At 42.4% G+C, this 18343-nt stretch overlaps 1 protein-coding gene across 7 annotated transcripts in view; it reads right to left on the bottom strand.

The window, feature by feature from the left end:
• Positions 1 to 18343, bottom strand: part of dip2bb (disco-interacting protein 2 homolog Bb) — a 53420-nt gene that overhangs the window by 21584 nt on the left and 13493 nt on the right. For 4 of the 7 annotated variants that reach the window (XM_026168084.1, XM_026168086.1, XM_026168087.1 and 1 more), the window contains exons 2-8: positions 14250 to 14321; positions 12618 to 12761; positions 8321 to 8446; positions 7915 to 8241; positions 7364 to 7510; positions 7170 to 7187; positions 6623 to 6742 (exon numbers count right to left, since the gene is read on the bottom strand). In XM_026168084.1, the coding sequence (XP_026023869.1) occupies positions 6623 to 6742; positions 7170 to 7187; positions 7364 to 7510; positions 7915 to 8241; positions 8321 to 8446; positions 12618 to 12761; positions 14250 to 14321 (954 nt within the window). The remainder of the gene's footprint in view (positions 1 to 6622; positions 6743 to 7169; positions 7188 to 7363; positions 7511 to 7914; positions 8242 to 8320; positions 8447 to 12617; positions 12762 to 14249; positions 14322 to 18343) is intronic. The other 3 variants (XM_026168085.1, XM_026168088.1, XM_026168090.1) reach the window with 1 other exon arrangement.

Genomic DNA, 18343 nt, shown 5'->3' with positions numbered 1-18343 from the left:
CATAATTACCCAGCTACATTTCCGAAAGAATGCAAAAGCATTGACATATATTTTTCCTTCCTACAATAGCCCGACGGGCAGGGCAGAGATAGATTTTGGTAGCCCGACTGGAAAAATCGCTAGCTCCAGGACGTCGGGCTAGCGATTTTGCAAGCCCTGTATCTGATTGAGGAATCACTCATCTTTGGAAAAGAGAGTTTATTACAGAGAAATGGCTCTTTCCAAAATAAAAGCTATACTATACGCTTCTTCTGGGCTATATTCTCAGCAGCATATTTTAGTGGGTCAGGGCTGTTCGGGGTTCTGTTTGTACAGTTATGTTTTGTTTATGTTGCCATAGTGACGGGTGACGCCCTCTCGCTGCAACGGTGTGTCCTTCCGGGGTCAGAGGGCGCCCTGTGTGTTGTTGTTGTTGCTGTGCGGTTGCCGGCGCTGAGCAGTTAGCTAGCGGCAGTGTTCTTCTGCAGATGTCAATAAACGGCTGTGCTCCCTGGCTAGCTCACGGGAAGCAAGACCAAACGACACCTCCGTCTCCTCGTTGTCTGAGCTCGCCACATTGGTGTCAGAAGTGGGATGATGGTGGCACCCCATGTTCTGACCCGAGTGACTTTGGTGCGCCAAAAGAAGGCACCTGGACATTTGCAAAGTGAAAGCAAAAAACAAGAGCAAATTCAAACACGATTTCAATATGTCACATATTGACAGTGGCTCACCGATGCCAATGACATAGTTACCCAGCTACATTAACGAAAGAATGCAAAAGCATTGACATATATTTTTCCTTCCTATGATAGCCCGACGGGCAGGGCAGAGATAGATTTTGGTAGCCCGACTGGAAAAATCGCTAGCCCCGGGACGTCGGGCTAGCGATTTTGCAAGCCCTGTGTTAACTTACAGGCATGGCCCTTTAAGGATGAAGCCTGATGGGAAATGTATTCGGGATGTGTGTAGCGGGACTGCCTGGTGTGTGTGTGTGTGTGTGAAGAGAGAGAGCGGAGAAGGGGAAAAAGTAACGGTTAGCTACAGAAGAGACGGAAATAAAATAAATAAAAGGAATATAATAACTCCCTCGACAGCCAGAGTTGTGTCGGCGATGCTCGCTGTGAGTAAACTGTTTCAGCCCACTGTACGCGGTGTTCGTGCCTTAGAGAAGAAATAAAGTTCGGTGAAGCAGTTTCCTACGCCTCCTTCGATCTTTTTGCTAGCGGAGTTGACCTGTATAGTAAGCTGTTGCCGGCTACGAGTCAGTTACGGAACCTTCAAGTAACTGCCAGAGGTTTCCTTACTACGGTTCGGGGCCGCGGATCTGGCGCGGTAACACCTGTATCTGATTGAGGAATCACTCATCTTTGGAAAAGAGAGTTTATTACAGAGAAAAGGCTCTTTCCAAAATAAAAGCTATACTATACGCTACTTCTGGGCTATATTCTCAGCAGCATATTGTAGCGGGTCAGGGCTGTTCGGGGTTCTGTTTGTACAGTTATGTTTTGTTTATGTTGCCATAGTGACAGGTGACGCCCTCTCGCTGCGACGGTGTGTATTTCCGGGGTCAGAGGGCGCCCTGTGTGTTGTTGTTGTTGCTGTGCGGTTGCCGCGCTGAGCAGTTAGCTAGCGGCAGTGTTCTTCTGCAGATGTCAATAAACGGCTGTGCTCCCTGGCTAGCTCACGGGAAGCAAGACCAAACGATACCTCCGTCTCCTCGTTGTCTGAGCTCGCCACATTGGTGTCAGAAGTGGGATGATGGTGGCACCCCATGTTCTGACTCGAGTGACTTTTCCCCCGCCGGTCGTGACCGGCCGGTGCGCCAAAAGAAGGCACCTGGACATTTGTGTGGGGTAATGGGGTCGTCGGGGACGACTGACCCCTTAGGTGGGGGCTATGTAGCGGGTCAGGGCTGTTCGGGGTTCTGTTTGTACAGTTATGTTTTGTTTATGTTGCCATAGTGACGGGTGACGCCCTCTCGCTGCAACGGTGTGTCCTTCCGGGGTCAGAGGGCGCCCTGTGTGTTGTTGTTGTTGCTGTGCGGTTGCCGGTGTTGTGCCAAAAAGTGATTGTCTGCCAAAAACTGATTTCCAATGTTTCTGTGTATTTTTTATGTGTAATATCTTTACGTATGTTCGTAAATAGACTTCGGTGAACAGGGTTTACAAAGGGGTTATATAGAGAATTAAAACAATATCTGTTTTTCAAGTATCTTTACAACTCTCTGCTATTGTACTTACATTATAACCAATCCGGTCCTTTATCCCCACTTAAAATATTTTTACAGAAATATTGTAATATTTGCTGCCATTTCTGCTGTCCTCTTGGCCAACTTACTCTTACAAAAGACATTTTTAATGTTAATGAGATTTTTTTTTAACTGGATAAATAAAGGTTATATAAAAGTCACTGCCAAAAACTGATTGCGGCTTCTACCTTGTTACACGAATGTTGTTTGTGGCTCAAGATGACTTTATGTCATCCATGAGGGATGCATTTGACATATGTTTCACCTATTATAGCCCAACAAGTTACTTATAGCAGTTTAAATACGAGCAATCAGTTTTTGGCAAATACCGGAAATCAGTTTTTGGCAGACAATCACTTTTTGGCACAACACCGGCGCTGAGCAGTTAGCTAGCGGCAGTGTTCTTCTGCAGATGTCAATAAACGGCTGTGCTCCCTGGCTAGCTCACGGGAAGCAAGACCAAACAACACCTCCGTCTCCTCGTTGTCTGAGCTCGCCACATTGGTGTCAGAAGTGGGATGCTGGTGGCACCCCATGTTCTGACCCGAGTGACTTTGGTGCGCCAAAAGAAGGCACCTGGACATTTGCAAAGTGAAAGCAAAAAACAAGAGCAAATTCAAACACGATTTCAATATGTCACATATTGACAGTGGCTCACCGATGCCAATGACATAGTTACCCAGCTACATTAACGAAAGAATGCAAAAGCATTGACATATATTTTTCCTTCCTATGATAGCCCGACGGGCAGGGCAGAGATAGATTTTGGTAGCCCGACTGGAAAAATCGCTAGCCCCGGGACGTCGGGCTAGCGATTTTGCAAGCCCTGTGTTAACTTACAGGCATGGCCCTTTAAGGATGAAGCCTGATGGGAAATGTATTCGGGATGTGTGTAGCGGGACTGCCTGGTGTGTGTGTGTGTGAAGAGAGAGAGCGGAGAAGGGGAAAAAGTAACGGTTAGCTACAGAAGAGACGGAAAGAAAATAAATAAAAGGAATATAATAACTCCCTCGACAGCCAGAGTTGTGTCGGCGATGCTCGCTGTGAGTAAACTGTTTCAGCCCACTGTACGCGGTGTTCGTGCCTTAGAGAAGAAATAAAGTTCGGTGAAGCAGTTTCCTACGCCTCCTTCGATCTTTTTGCTAGCGGAGTTGACCTGTATAGTAAGCTGTTGCCGGCTACGAGTCAGTTACGGAACCTTCAAGTAACTGCCAGAGGTTTCCTTACTACGGTTCGGGGCCGCGGATCTGGCGCGGTAACACCTGTATCTGATTGAGGAGTCACTCATCTTTGGAAAAGAGAGTTTATTACAGAGAAAAGGCTCTTTCCAAAATAAAAGCTATACTATACGCTACTTCTGGGCTATATTCTCAGCAGCATATTGTAGCGGGTCAGGGCTGTTCGGGGTTCTGTTTGTACAGTTATGTTTTGTTTATGTTGCCATAGTGACGGGTGACGCCCTCTCGCTGCGACGGTGTGTATTTCCGGGGTCAGAGGGCGCCCTGTGTGTTGTTGTTGTTGCTGTGCGGTTGCCGCGCTGAGCAGTTAGCTAGCGGCAGTGTTCTTCTGCAGATGTCAATAAACGGCTGTGCTCCCTGGCTAGCTCACGGGAAGCAAGACCAAACGATACCTCCGTCTCCTCGTTGTCTGAGCTCGCCACATTGGTGTCAGAAGTGGGATGATGGTGGCACCCCATGTTCTGACTCGAGTGACTTTTCCCCCGCCGGTCGTGACCGGCCGGTGCGCCAAAAGAAGGCACCTGGACATTTGTGTGGGGTAATGGGGTCGTCGGGGACGACTGACCCCTTAGGTGGGGGCTATGTAGCGGGTCAGGGCTGTTCGGGGTTCTGTTTGTACAGTTATGTTTTGTTTATGTTGCCATAGTGACAGGTGACGCCTTCTCGCTGCCACGGTGTGTCCTTCCGGGGTCAGAGGGCGCTCTGTGTGTTGTTGTTGTTGTTGCTGTGCGGTTGCCGGGCTGAGCAGTTAGCTAGCAGCAGTGTTCTTCTGCAGATGTCAATAAACGGCTGTGCTCCCTGGCTAGCTCACGGGAAGCAAGACCAAACGATACCTCCGTCTCCTCCTTGTCTGAGCTCGCCACAATATTAAACATATCAGGTCCCCATAAGGAGAATCATGTGCTAACGGCTGTCTAAATGACTCGGGTAAAGTTTGTAGCATGCATGCTTGTTGGTTTTGTCTGCTTCCACTTGTCTTTGCACTAGGATGATGTCGGGGTAAATGTGCAGTCATATTCGTTGTGTTCCCACTAGTGCTGTCAGCGTTAATCTCGTTGAAATGACGTTAACGCCACAACACGGCAAATCTCCGTTAACGAGCTACCCCTGCGTGGGGCTAGACGGCCAACACCTTAACGAGCTAACTGCGCTAACGCACTAGTTCCCACCCATGTAATTGAGCATTGCATGGCACATCCAACATACTGTTTTACTTTAGTCCATGACACGCTTACCTTCAGGGTCATACGTTACATGAAAACCAAAAAACCAAAATAATTCCAAACGCCAGATCTGAATGAGGGTGTCTGTGTTGAACGCTTAGTGGATCTGCGCTCGACAGTGCAGCCTAGGCGGAGTAGTCGAACGCAGATTCACTGAGCGCTCAACACAGACAGCATCGTCAGAAGGAAGAGCGATAAGAATTGGACAACATTCTGTAAAGTGAGTGCTGATAATGCATAGTTTGTTGACCAGAGGGCAGCTTGCCTGTTGGCAATGTGTGTTTGAAATGCCACAAACACAACGATCAGTTGATCCAAGCAGAGTTGGGCAGAGAATAAACAAGAAGTCTGCAACTTGTTATAACTATAAAGCAAGTTTATTCTTAAACTCTCTCTCTCTCCATATATATATATATACATATATATATATATACACACACACACATACACATATATACACATACACACACACACATATATATACACACACATACACACACACACACACACATATATATATATATATATATATATATATATATATATATATATATATATATATACATATACACACACATATGTGTATACACGTATACACATATATATGTATACACACATATATATAAATGCCAAAGATTTATCACCATCTCCTTATTCTAAAATAGATTTTTATCAGTGTTTTGCTTTACATCACACAAATTTGAATTCCAAAAAATCTCATATATAAAGACACTTATTTAAAACGATTTACAAATGCAAAGCACTTTTCTGTCACCATGTTGTGAAAAACGGTTCATTTTTATATCTTTTAATTTATTACCAACATATTACCTGTTAGGGATGCAGACTTGATTCGTTAATTATCCTTATTTTGTGTTTTTACTAACATTTTCAAACTTTAAAGCCAAGTACAAACATCCTTTTCCTCATAAATAGCTCAACATAATCAGTAAAGGATTAGAAAAATATTTTTGAACTGTCAGAAAAGCAATCGCCCTAAAAAAAAAATCCAGGAATCTCTGTATGTCTCTGCATGTGTCTGTTCATCTGGTTTGCAGGGAACCCGACAGAGTGCAGTGTTGACTTTGAAGTTTTCTGTGAGCTACTTTCCTTATTCACAAGGGGTCACTGTAGCAGATAGATATTTTATGTGGCAGTTTTTACACCAGATGGCCTTCCTGACGCAAGCCCAAAGGGATTTTTGTCTCCTCCAGGGAGAGAAACCAGGGATTGTCGCTTGCTAGGTGAGTGCATGCATTATACCATGGAGCCACTAAGTTTGAAGTTTTCAATAACACTGCACGTGAGACGTTCAGAGAACATCAGTAAATTCTAGCCTGGCCACACACCTTTACAAGCAAATTCTCAACCTGCAAAAGAAATTTGGGGACATTTATAAAACAATCAGTTCTTGCCACATATGCAATGACTAAACCAGTCATTGCATATGTGGTTTAATAAAAATAATACAAACTAGGTTTCTCCTTACCAGCAGCTGTTGACTCAGTTAGCATTAGCTCTGATTTCTGGGCAGATTACAGTGTTTAGAAACAGTGGCATACATGCTTTCACTGCGTGCATCCTTAGAGTTGTCCTCTTTTAGACCAACTTCCTGCATGTGTGGCATTTAGGAAACATCTTTGCATGTAGCCCCTAAAATATCCTGCATCACACTCACCCTAAATGGGAACTATGCTAGTTAGTTACAACTTTTAAACTCTTTGGCTTATTAGAGAAAGCTAAATATACATTTGTAAAACAGGTAAGTGTTCATAAATAATCAGAAATGTCATTTTGGAGCACTACATCTGACTATTTTAACTTATTATAAAACGTTGGAGTAAGGAGGGGCACAAATTCCAATTTTTCTATGTGTAATTTGTGCAAGTCGAACAGTCTACCGCTACAGCTAATTCAGTGCAGCAGCGTACCTTCTACGATCTCCTCGGCGTCATCGGTGAAGAAGTCACTGAGCGGGGGCCTCTTAGGCCTCTTCAGGGTGTTCAGCAGCTGCTGAATCTTAGTGGAGACCCTGCTGCTTACAGGAACTCCTACAGGCAGGGTGAAGGTGGAGAGGGGCAGCAGCAGGGATAAATACACAGTCACACATCCCACGACACACAGTGACAGAACATTAGAACATTGTTTAAGCGTCTTACCATCACATAGTCTGCTGTTTTTCATGCCGTAACTTTTTAGTAAAAAATTGAATTAACCACAGATACACCATTTTGAGTCAACCGTAACATATGTCCGGACTGAAAAGCAGCAGCGCGGTGGGTGGCGTCAACACAAGGAGAACGGAGTGAGAGCCGGGATAAAGGTTTTTTTTTGGTTTGGGATCACACATGAGGATTCTTTTTGTGCGTGTAGACGTTGCTTTTGTTTCATTTCCTGGTTAAATCACTAAGTACACACAGCAGGGAGAGTCAGAAACACAGAACGCCATGGACATTGTAGATTAAGGAGTTTCCTTACTCTGTATATTACCTCTTCCTATTAGCCGGTCAAAAATAATTTGACAGAGTGGAAAAAAAGAAAAAAAAATCGGGAAGAAAAACAACTTGATTAATAAAAAGGTCACAGCTGGAAGTCAACACTTATTTGAAGAAAGAGAAATCAGATTCTTGCAAAGAGACACAAAATGTTAAAAATGAACTGTTCTCCATTACCATCCGCTGTCTCCATCATGCTCGAGCGGCTCTGTCCCCGGCTCATCCCTCGGACGACAGCGTTGGAGGGCAGGTCCACGCGTGGGCCTCTGGCCGGAGGGGCCACAGCTGTCACATCTGGAGGAGGTGCACTATTCTCTGAGTGGGCTGTAAGGGAAAGCAGTGAGATGTCCACGTGTTTTAATGGGACGAATGTACTGTAGCTATAATTTTAATTTTAAATTTAAAAAATAAAAATAAAACACTCATGCATTAGCAAAAACAAAAGACTATTATTACCTTCACACATGGCAGTGAAAAGCCCTCAGTTTATTTGTATGTGAAACACTACTCACAAGCTAACTATAGCTGGTAGGTTTATGTACTCTGCATTACAGGATTAGGCTATATTAAAGCTAGTTGTGCAGCATTACATAAATTGACCAATCAGATGATCCAAACTTTTTACCTGCTGCTTTTCCACCAGTTAAATAATTAATAAGTCTACTGTCCTTTGCTTTAACATACACAACGTCTGCACAGAACATTCTCCACACAGGCGCACGTCTCACCAATGCGACTGTGAGCCAGCATGTCCGTCACCGCGGCAGTGCGAGGCTGCTCGTGGGGCTGGTGCTGAGGTTGGTACTGTGGTTGGTGGTGAGGCTTATAAAGAGGCTGGTACTGCGGTTTGTACTGAGGCTGAGGTTGGCTCTGAGGCTGTGGTTTGGCCTCCTGTGAGAGGGTGGAGGAGGCCGAGGAGGAGGTGGAAGAGCCCTGGACGATGTGGTTGACCCAAGACTCCGGGCTCTGCAGGTTGGGGTTGACCTGAGGCTGGGGAGCAACCACTGACGACTGCCTGCGCACGGCTGTCTCATCTTCGGATCCAGACGAGGAGTCTTAGTGCCACAAAACAAAATGTAAATGTCCATAATTCTTAACTAAAAAGTCCAACTTTAATGCCTTCGCACGTCCTACCTGGTGGTGTGCGTGTTTCAATGGGTGACTGCACGTATGTGGACCTCCGTTTGGTAGGCATGGGGAGCGCCATCTTCTCCTCCTTATGTTTAGCCAAGGCAGCTTGTACTGCCTCAGTATGGATATCTGTATTGACACAAACACATTTAGTTTAGGTAGAGATTAGTTCCAATGGCTTTGGATCTCATTCAGAGCAACAAAACAAAGAAGGCCACAAAGAAAAAAAGCTGTTCACATTCTTTCAACATGACTCAAGAATGTACATTTTGTTTACTACCTCCATTTATGGTCTTTTTCTTCCATTAGTGAGACCTTTTTTTCTCCCTGTTATATGAAAGTTTATTGAACTACTTCAAAGAGTCACTGCTGTGTGAATAACATTTTCATATGTTTGAATGATTTCCATAGGGGATCTCAACCGAGGAGCCGAGCCCCCTAAATGAGATTTCAAGGCACAGTAACTAACTTTAGGAGTCCCACGATAAAGAGAAAAAGAAGAAGAGAAAAATCTAGCAAGCTTGCAAAATAATGATGAAAAACATTACTTTGCTTTAGCTGGTGACAGCATTTTTTTGAGAGCAGGAGTGCAGTGTTATGTCTATAAGTCATGTTTAAAACTTGAAGAACGGTGACAGGTGAGAAGCCTGAAGAAATCCTTACAGGAAGACAGCGTTTTCCCAATGAAACGGCACACAGAGAGGAGAGAGCCAAGCCGTGTATTAGCCCACTCACATGCCTACACGCGCAAATGCACACAGTAATGAATGCCGAGATACTTTCACTTGATGACACCCACAGGCGCATTAAAAGGCACCGCGTAAACAGACGCACGCTCAGAACACGTAACAGAACACGCGCCACAAAAGACGACTTAGGGAATTTTCACATCTATCGACTGGAGGGCATCATTTTTGTTGAAACATCAACAGATTTAAATAAATCACAGAGCACAGCTCATTTCACAGCAGCAGTGGGGACCATAATTACATAACTGTCATTCTGCTTAACAGATTGTTCTCAGCTAAATCATTCGCTCTCATAATGTGCTGTTGCGCATCCTCGCACCGGAGCGTCAGGAGAGACGACTCCTTGCACATGTCCGGGAGGATGAGGGCGGTTTCCACGGTGATGGGCACAGTGGGGTGCGTGGCAGCTTGCGGTGAGTTTTACTCCAGTTCCAATCAATACTGACATGTGGGCAGCTGAGGACCTTTACTTATGTCTTTGATGCATGCCCGTTTTATTTATCTTCTTAATCTGAATCTAAAATGGTGTACATAAAACATAAAACATAAAGTGTAATCATAGCGAGAGCAGCTCCAGAAAGCAGTCAGCGGTGTATTCGAGTGAACTCCGTAGTGACAGGCTGTGTAAGAGGTGTAATAACTGCAGGAAGCCAGAGGCAATTAAATTGTTCTGCAGTCTGTTAAAATTATAACCACCTTATTTTTTCTGTTCCTCACTGCTGCAGTTTCTACTATTCTTACATTATTTTAGGCTGTAACACTTCTAATTAGAAATCTCTGACCTGCCATTTTCTAACAACATGACTCAAGGTCATCAAGTTCATTTTTTCTGTCGAGTAGGATCACAACTTTGGTTCTGATAGAAACTCCTCATCGGTTTTTGGATGAACTGCCATTATAAGCCTACTATAGTAATCCTTTGTTCCCCAGAGGGGTACACCTCCTGACTTTAGTGATCTTCTTTTTTTCCTCATGCCACCATCAGAAACACATTTGCATTTTTATTTTATTTTTTATGTAAAATGTGTCAGTACATGCTGCCAGCCTTTATCACGAGATATCCATGTGCCTCAGGGTGAAATGTGACACTTTTGATGATTTTTTTCATTAGTGCAAAATTACAACAAAGTACCTCAAAACTGATGGGCTCAGCTTTAGCTTCTGTTTTACTGCACATTAGCAAAACGTGTGCAAGCTAATTAACGTGCTAACATCAGTTATTAGCATTGCCGTTGTACATGGCAAGACTAGCATTCAGCTTCAGCATACACCCCCATAAACTTACTACCACAACTCTTCTTCCCCTCACCTACAGCCGGCTGTGGCAGATTCCCTTTTAACAGGAAGAAACCTCCAGCAGGTTTCTTCCTGTTAAAAGGGAGTTTTTCCTTCCCACTGTCACCAAATGCCTGCTCATAGAGGGTCATTATTGTTGGGGTTTTCTCTCCATTATTGTAGGGTTGCTACTATACAGTATAAAGTGCTTGAGGCAACTGCTGTTGTGATTTGGTGCTATATAAATAAAACTGAATTGAATGGAATCACCACAGCTTCAGACTTAGTCGTGTAGCCTAAAATTTGCAAAAGGGAACAAGATCAGGAACAGAAATATTGTTTTATACATTCTGTGCTGAAACGGTTTTTGTTGATTTTCTCCAAACCTCAGAGTTAAATATGCACTATGTGGACACAGTATTGGGCCAAACAATGCCTTAATCTTGGAATTCAGGTGTATAAAACCAAAGAAACCTAGCCACACAGCCTGCCTCTAAAAACATTTCTGAAAGAATGGGTCCTCTTAGATTTTAGTTGAATAAACATAATTGTGAAAACATCAATGTGTGTGGTGTTGTATTTCCTCAGTGCATCAATATATTTGCATATTCTGTATTTTCCAGCATGTAAAGGAACTTCTTGTCCACTGTGACACTCCTTTTTGTTCTCATCCTGCAATATAAACTTAGTTGAGGAATACCATCTGCCATTCAGCTTGGTTTTATTTTACATTTTCTCATCTCTCAATTTAACCACTTTTGCAGTATTTGCAATTCTTTATACCAGAATTCATTTCATATGTCGGAGACTTTCGAGACTACGAAAACATTGTGGAACGAAGCACAACAATTCTGGGAGCAATTTTCATTCCACTATGGAATCCAAATTAAGGGTTTTGAACCACAGAAGTGACTGTGACATAGACAATAACACAGATAAATGCATGTGTCTCAAATCTAAATTCACTGCCCACTACACTGTAAACTACTGATTGTCTTATAAAAGAGCAGTAACTGAATACACAAGGGAGCTTTATTGCCAAGTTTCACTCACAGTAAGTATAACAATCATAGCCTGACCAACATAACAACAACCTATTTTGAAGCCAGGACACAAATATAGCTTTTGGGGACTTTCAATATTTAAATTCTTATCTATCGTGCAATGCCATCAGCGAAACATCAAAACAAAGATTTATTTCCTAACACAGACCTGTTATCACAATTTCAATTTAGCCTCTACTGAGTTTTTTTAAGCTCTAATCTTTCTGAATCCTCCAACCAGATTAAACAAAAATAATGTATGTTGCCCCTGCCAGTAAGATTTTCTGTAAAGCTGAAACATTTTTAGACAACTCTCCACTAAACTCCAGTCTGACAGACAGACTTTAGATTAGTCAGCCTGGCATTTAGCATGCTGCACAGGCTGAGAGGCTTTTTAAGAAAAGAACCAGCAGGGTGTGGGTCAGCCCACAGGGAGATGCTTTTAGAGCCCGACTCTCAGTCAACAAACACTAGTTGTGTCCTGCACACGTGCTTTGTGCTTCTCTTGTCTCATCTTCACGTGAAAAGGAAACAACCATCTCTGAATCAAGGAGGGGGCCAAAGGGTACATCTTCAACACGTAACAATGCTGAGATCGCAGACATTCACTACTCTCTGAATGGTACTCGTGACTATTGATCATCAGTCTTAACAAACTTACACAGTAATGATCATGAAACTGGCTGCACAGCCCCACTGTTAGTCAGTGGTGTTGGTTTTGATCATTAAGTAAATATAGTGTTTATGAGGCTGAGGAAATCTGCAGTAAGCTGCAGAAGATGTCACATGGATGAGTGACGAAACGTTTCTCCCACTGAAAACACAGCGGCTGAACAGAATCAACTTTCTCGGATCTTTACCACTTATATAGGATTTTTTTGTGTAAAAAAAAAAAAAAAAAAATCTGTATTCCCCTGCTCTCCTCACAACCTTCTCATACATAGCCAGCCACTGACATCACTCTTCTGCCTGAGAAGGGGGTCCTCACTAAGGGGGCTTTCCCAGCTGCGGCAAAGCACTGCTGTCTGCCTCGCTCTCACACACACACACGTTCCCCACAGCTCTTTAATTTGTCCCTTTGAAACAGCCCAGGATCTGAGCTTAAAAACAGACTGTTGTCGGATCGTTTCAGCTCTGAAAACTGTGCTGTAGTGTGCTGTACCGCTGGTGTGATCCGTGGTGGGACAACCAAAGTGGGATGAAGAACATTTTGGCGCTGGACTTCTTGCTCACCTGATCTGTAGCGGTCATCCCGGGTTCCTCCACTGCGATGCGTTCTGCGAGTGCGTCGCTCACGATACCGGGATGAGCTGGAGGGTGGAGGTGCATGGCTCGAGGAACTAGGAGCAGGAGGCTGTACATTTTGAGGAGGTGGTGCTGTAAAATAAACACAAAATACATGCATTGTTACAAAACAATCAAAAACTGCTTTACATACTCATTTCTGCAAACACTTTGATTTAATAGGCAGAAGACTTTCCTGTAACAGGCCTTGGGTATCTGCTGAACTTTTAACTGTTTCTGTTAAACACTATCTGTTTAACTGTGCTGTGGAAGGTGATGATTTGGTTTATGTCCTTCTGCACTACCCGCCAAGAGTCAGAGCCATATAGCAGCACTGTCTTAACATTGCTATTGTAGAGCTGGAGCTTGCTTTGGATCCTATATATTTCTCAGTCACCTAAAAGCACCTCTAGCTTTGTTCACTCTGGCTGTGATGTTTTTATGGGCTCTGTTGTGGCTGCTCACCAGGCTACCAAGGTACATGAATTCTTAGCAACGGGGTGGCTAGAGGAGGAGGTAGAGCAGGTCATCATCTACTAATCAGAAAGTTGGTGGTTTGTAGTCTTGGACAAAGTATTCAAAGTATTCTTGGACAAGATACTGGAATCTGAGTTGCTCCCAAATATGTGTTGTTCATCAGAGTGTGAACAGAAGCAGTGAATAAATGAAACGGTGTATAAAGCACATTGAATGTTCACCTGGAGTGGGAGAGCACTGTATAGGAATCAGACCATTTAATATTCTTCAGAACCTCAGTGATGATAGTAATGATATTAATGAGCATCACAACAAAGACTGGATAGTTTTCTCTGTTTTAGGAAAACCTCAAATGCCACTTTAGCCTTTTTACCATGAAACCATGTTGCTGTCATATGTGCACAGTGTGGCTGTGCATTAAGCACACCATGTATACTTGTCATGTCAATTGGTCTCTGCTATCGCTATTATTACAGATGGCCGCTCCTCTGTGAGTCTGGTTCTGTCAGAGGTTTTTCCTATTAAAAGGGGGTCCTTCCTTCCCACTGTTGCCAAGTGCTTACTCTGAGGATTGTTGCGGTTTTCTCTATAATATTGTAATATAAAGCGTTTTGAAGTGACTTTTGCTGTGATTTGGCGCCATATATTTGAAATCAAATTGAACTGAACTGAATGTAAATTTCAAATGACATGAAAAATATTAAAATTGATTTTTTTTGTGTGTGTTTGAAGCTACATTTATTTTTTTTAGGTGGGCTTTTTGGACGTTGTTTTAAGGACATGGATTGTCATATTCCAACTGAGAGAATCAGCTCGTGTTTGTCTGCTTTGTAGATCTGCTGTTCCAAGTCTGTTTTTTTTGTTTTTTAATTTCATTTTTGTAACATAATAAATAAAAAGCTACTAAAAAAAGCTATGGGTGTGAAATGATTCTATTTTTAAATATAGTTTTTTAATTTAAGTCAAGAACAGATTCTTTGCCACGGCAAAAAGACAAAGAAAATATTGTTTTGAGTATGCCTAAGCAAGACAGGAAAACAGCAAAGACATGAGGGATGCACATCTATGCTTAGCCCGATCAAAAAAGGGATTATGAACACTTACGTGGAGTGTGGATTATGTAGGGAGCCAGAAGTTTTGCCCTTTTCTTCTCATAGCCCTTCTGTGTGATGTCACCTGTAGAAAAAATAAAATAAAATAAAACTCTGTATTGCTTCTGAAAAAATGAGCATAAGATATGCCACCATAAAAATAACAAAACATCTCAAACTCTGATTGTTTTATTTGATGGAATTCAAATATACACCAGTTAGACTGTCAAAGGTGCTCATTTGAACCCTGAACTTTAATAAAAAATGTTATGATGGTAGTGTTTTCACATTTCTCTTTGCCATTACAACAATATCAGCATTATTAATATCACTTTTTCCCTCTCATTAACCCTGCTTCAGCAGAGCAGATCGTAGAAAGACTGTCATAAGGACCAAGCAACAGTTACTCAAGTGTTATCGCAGATCGATGGTAGAATAAACAGCTTCAGCATGATCAGCTTTCTATCTGTGAATGGAGTCAGCGAACACCTGTTCCAACCCACTGTGATAGAAAAAGCAGGAAGCAGCAGGGAAAAAAAGAAAAAAAATGATAAAGAAGATGATGAAAACACAGTTGGACCCACACAGTGTTGCAGTAATCTCTGGAGATGACTGCAGGCGTCAAACATGTGGCTCGATTCCAGCCTCAAAGAAGAGAAAAACAAAACAGGACTAAATCTGGAAACGTACGGAAGCGTGGGCAAGAGATGGGATGATTCAGAGACACCGACAGAAAAGACAGAAGTGTGAAAACTGAGGACAAGAAAGGGAAAAACGGAAATGCAGAGAAGATAAAGCGATGAAGTCAGAAAAAGCTTATGAAGATGAGAATGATGCTGCAAAGGACAGAAGAGGAGGAATCCTGAGCCACGGGTTTGACTTGATCGTATTCAAGTGATAGGTAAGCAGTGTCCTTTCGACACCATCTTCCATCCCTCCTGCCAACAGCCCATCTGCAGCTTCCTCCACCCCACCAGACCCAACACAGCCTGACTGAGCTCTCGGCTGGCCCCGAAGCGATACAGAAACTCTGCCAAACTCTTCTGTGGGCAAAGCTGTCAGGTTTTGAGTTACTAAAAATCCATCTGGAGAGCCCGTACACACTCTTACAGTAATTGTGTTGATCAGCAATGATTCATTCAGTATGTTCACCAGTAGCTGCCCTGGCTGCATTTTAAACTTCATCTCCACATGTCTCTGAAACAACCTGTTATCCTTTTACAGTGCCTGAAAATGTCTGTACGAAGGGGAGATAGCTTTATATCAACTACAAGTATTGGCCGGTCTGATGGAGGACCCTGATGTTTGTGAATCAGCCACTCAGTAGCATAATGCCCTGTGGGCCTCAGTTTTAATCTGTGATTACAATTTAGGATTCTGAGATGCAAAGAAAAATACAAATCTTTCTGGCACTGATTTTTATTCTCTGCCCAGTTACAGCACAGAGGACAACAGAGAGGAGATGAGGATTTTCTGATGTGGTTCCAACAAACCACAAAGTTAAAAGCACTAACGTGAAGTGAGCATCTTGTTACAAAGACAAAGGGTGGAATATAAAGCAGCAAGTGAAGTGTCACTTTTTGAAGTCGGTGTGTTAAAAGCAAAGCAGCATAAAATTGGAACAAAATCATGATGGTTACACGAATCCCCAAAACAGAAGGCCTTCCAGCGCAAACCAAAACAGAAAGAGGTTCAAGGTCACAAATTTGTATGAATTCTTTACAGGAGATGTGCAAAAAAGTTTGCACTGTGAACATGTTATTATTAAATCAACATGAAACGCATATGATTTACAACACATGCAGTCAAGACATCATCCAAGTTCGCTCTGAGTAACTTTGAATCTACTTAGAAAACCGCTCAGAGAAATAGCTGATGATTTGTATCCGCAATTATATGCAAACTTCATCTTTAGATGTCGGTTATGACTAAACAGTCCAGAAAAAAAAATACACCAATACCTTTGAAACTGTAGTTTGCTTAAACTTTAGTTATTCTTATTTTGTAAAGAGTGAGAATGTATGGCCTCACATGTTAGGCTAAAGGTGTTTTTAACTGTGGTGGATATTCAAGCTGGGCCTCTGTTTCCTGCTTTATGATTGTTGGAATTTTTGGATTTGTTGTTATGAAAGGATGAAAACAATAAGAATCACATTTTGCGTAATTGACATTACAGATGATACAAAGATCCTCCGCTTATATTTAATAACTGACTAATCTGCTTGGTCTTAAACAGAACCTCTAACACAACTCTTAAGCAGAAGAGACAGAAAAGCTTAGGCAACCTACAACACAGCCATATAAATTGCCACACTGCTGACATCACTGTGGATAGGACGGCAACAGTGAAAGTGCTCCTGTTTGGAGGATATTGCCTGAGAGACCACTCCAACACAATATCTGCTCGGCGACTGAGGGCCCTTTTTTTCTGAAAATGGAAGAAAAGCAAACACTTCCATAAGTAATGCATGAACAGTACAGTTGGCCACGCTCAGTGACACAATTTATTTTTAGCTTATGTGAACAGGCAGTTTCACTGCAGATAGGCAGAGAGGGAGATGGAGTCAGTGAAGGGGGAGGGGCTTGTGTGGCATTAAATGAATCTCAAAGTAATCACTGTTCCATCTGGATGATTTGAAAGTCATCTGTGTTTTTACGGCTGCGTCATCACATTTGGTCTCCAGCAGTTGAAGCTGAAGGGTTAAACTGATGTGAAAGCATTGCATGCGATCAGTGAACTACAGGTGATTAGAGCCCTGCATGAAAATATGTATGTGTGCTCCCTTATATTTTTTTTTTCCATCAATTATTCCTAAAATGTGACTATAAAAAAAAAAAACTATTATAATTACCAACATCTTTTTTTTGGTACTTTTCCAAAAAGCTATTTTGAGTGAGGTTTTCCATGGGATTGGAAACACTTCAACCCTTGCAGCTTGTAGCGGTGCCTCGCCCTGTGAATAAAGGGCACAGGAAAAACAAAAAAAACTGATATGGTAAGTTCGTAGAAGAAGGATCAGTTAGTGTGACGCGCCTCAATTTTTCACATCATCATAGAAAAAAAAAAATCAAAGTGCAATATGCTAGAAATGGCTCCAGAAGCATTTATAAAGACTTTGGGGTTTTCTCAGTTCATGATAACTAGCACAACAACTCAAACCACCTTTAGTAGATGGTGTGTTTTATGGATGCCCATAAATCCTATTAAAACCTATTAAAATTTGGAGTTAAAGTTCCAAAGTTTATGCTCTCCTTTACATGTTCCAATGCCGTCCAGTGGGCTGGATTGGAGATCTTTAATGGGCCCATTCTGGCCCCTGGGTTTTATGTTTAACATCCCTAGTCTAGCGATAGAGGAACTCTCCATAGTGTCGGGCATCATACAAAGTTTACACTATGAACACAGCCCAGAAGTGGTGAAAAAAAAATCCACGGGAACGGCAGAGCACCTACAGATAACTCCACACCGCAACTTAATCTTTGTTAAAGTGTCCAGTGTGAGACAAAAATTGACTGTTCGGTAACACAGATGAGATAAAAATGTAATTTTCTGATAAAAGTTATAAATGTTGTGTTTGGAGGACAAAACAAGTTATGTGGACAGGCCATCAAGATTTGGGACTTGGACAGATTAGGTCTGAATTTCATTGAGAAATTTTGCAGGAGCGTGTCTGAGCAGCAGTCCATGACCATGGACCTCGGTCGTGTTGTGCAAGCAGAATGAGTCAAAGCACACAGGTACATCCACAATGATATTGTTAAAAAATAAATAAAACTAATGTTTTGCAATGGCCAAGGTAAAATCCTGTTTTTCTGACATTCTGTTCAATAACAACAACCCTGAAACATTTATGAGCTGAAATGGTTTTGTTGGGAGATTTTTTCCTCCTCACCATTGTGCAAGTCTCATAAGTAAAGGTCGTCACTGTTTGACTCTTTCCCGCAAAAATACGACGTTTGACAACCTCCCCGTACCCTTAATGACAAAGTTCGGTCCCCTAAATGTATATCACCACCATATTTCAGGCCTGCTTCTCGAGCAAGCAGGCCTGAAATATGACAGAAAGTGCTCACTCCAGGTCTATATTCAAGAATTCCCATACTTTA

The sequence above is a fragment of the Astatotilapia calliptera genome, chromosome 5 (genome assembly GCF_900246225.1).
Source record: "Astatotilapia calliptera chromosome 5, fAstCal1.2, whole genome shotgun sequence".
Lineage (NCBI taxonomy): Eukaryota > Metazoa > Chordata > Actinopteri > Cichliformes > Cichlidae > Astatotilapia > Astatotilapia calliptera.
This window is presented reverse-complemented; position numbering and strand designations above follow the sequence as displayed.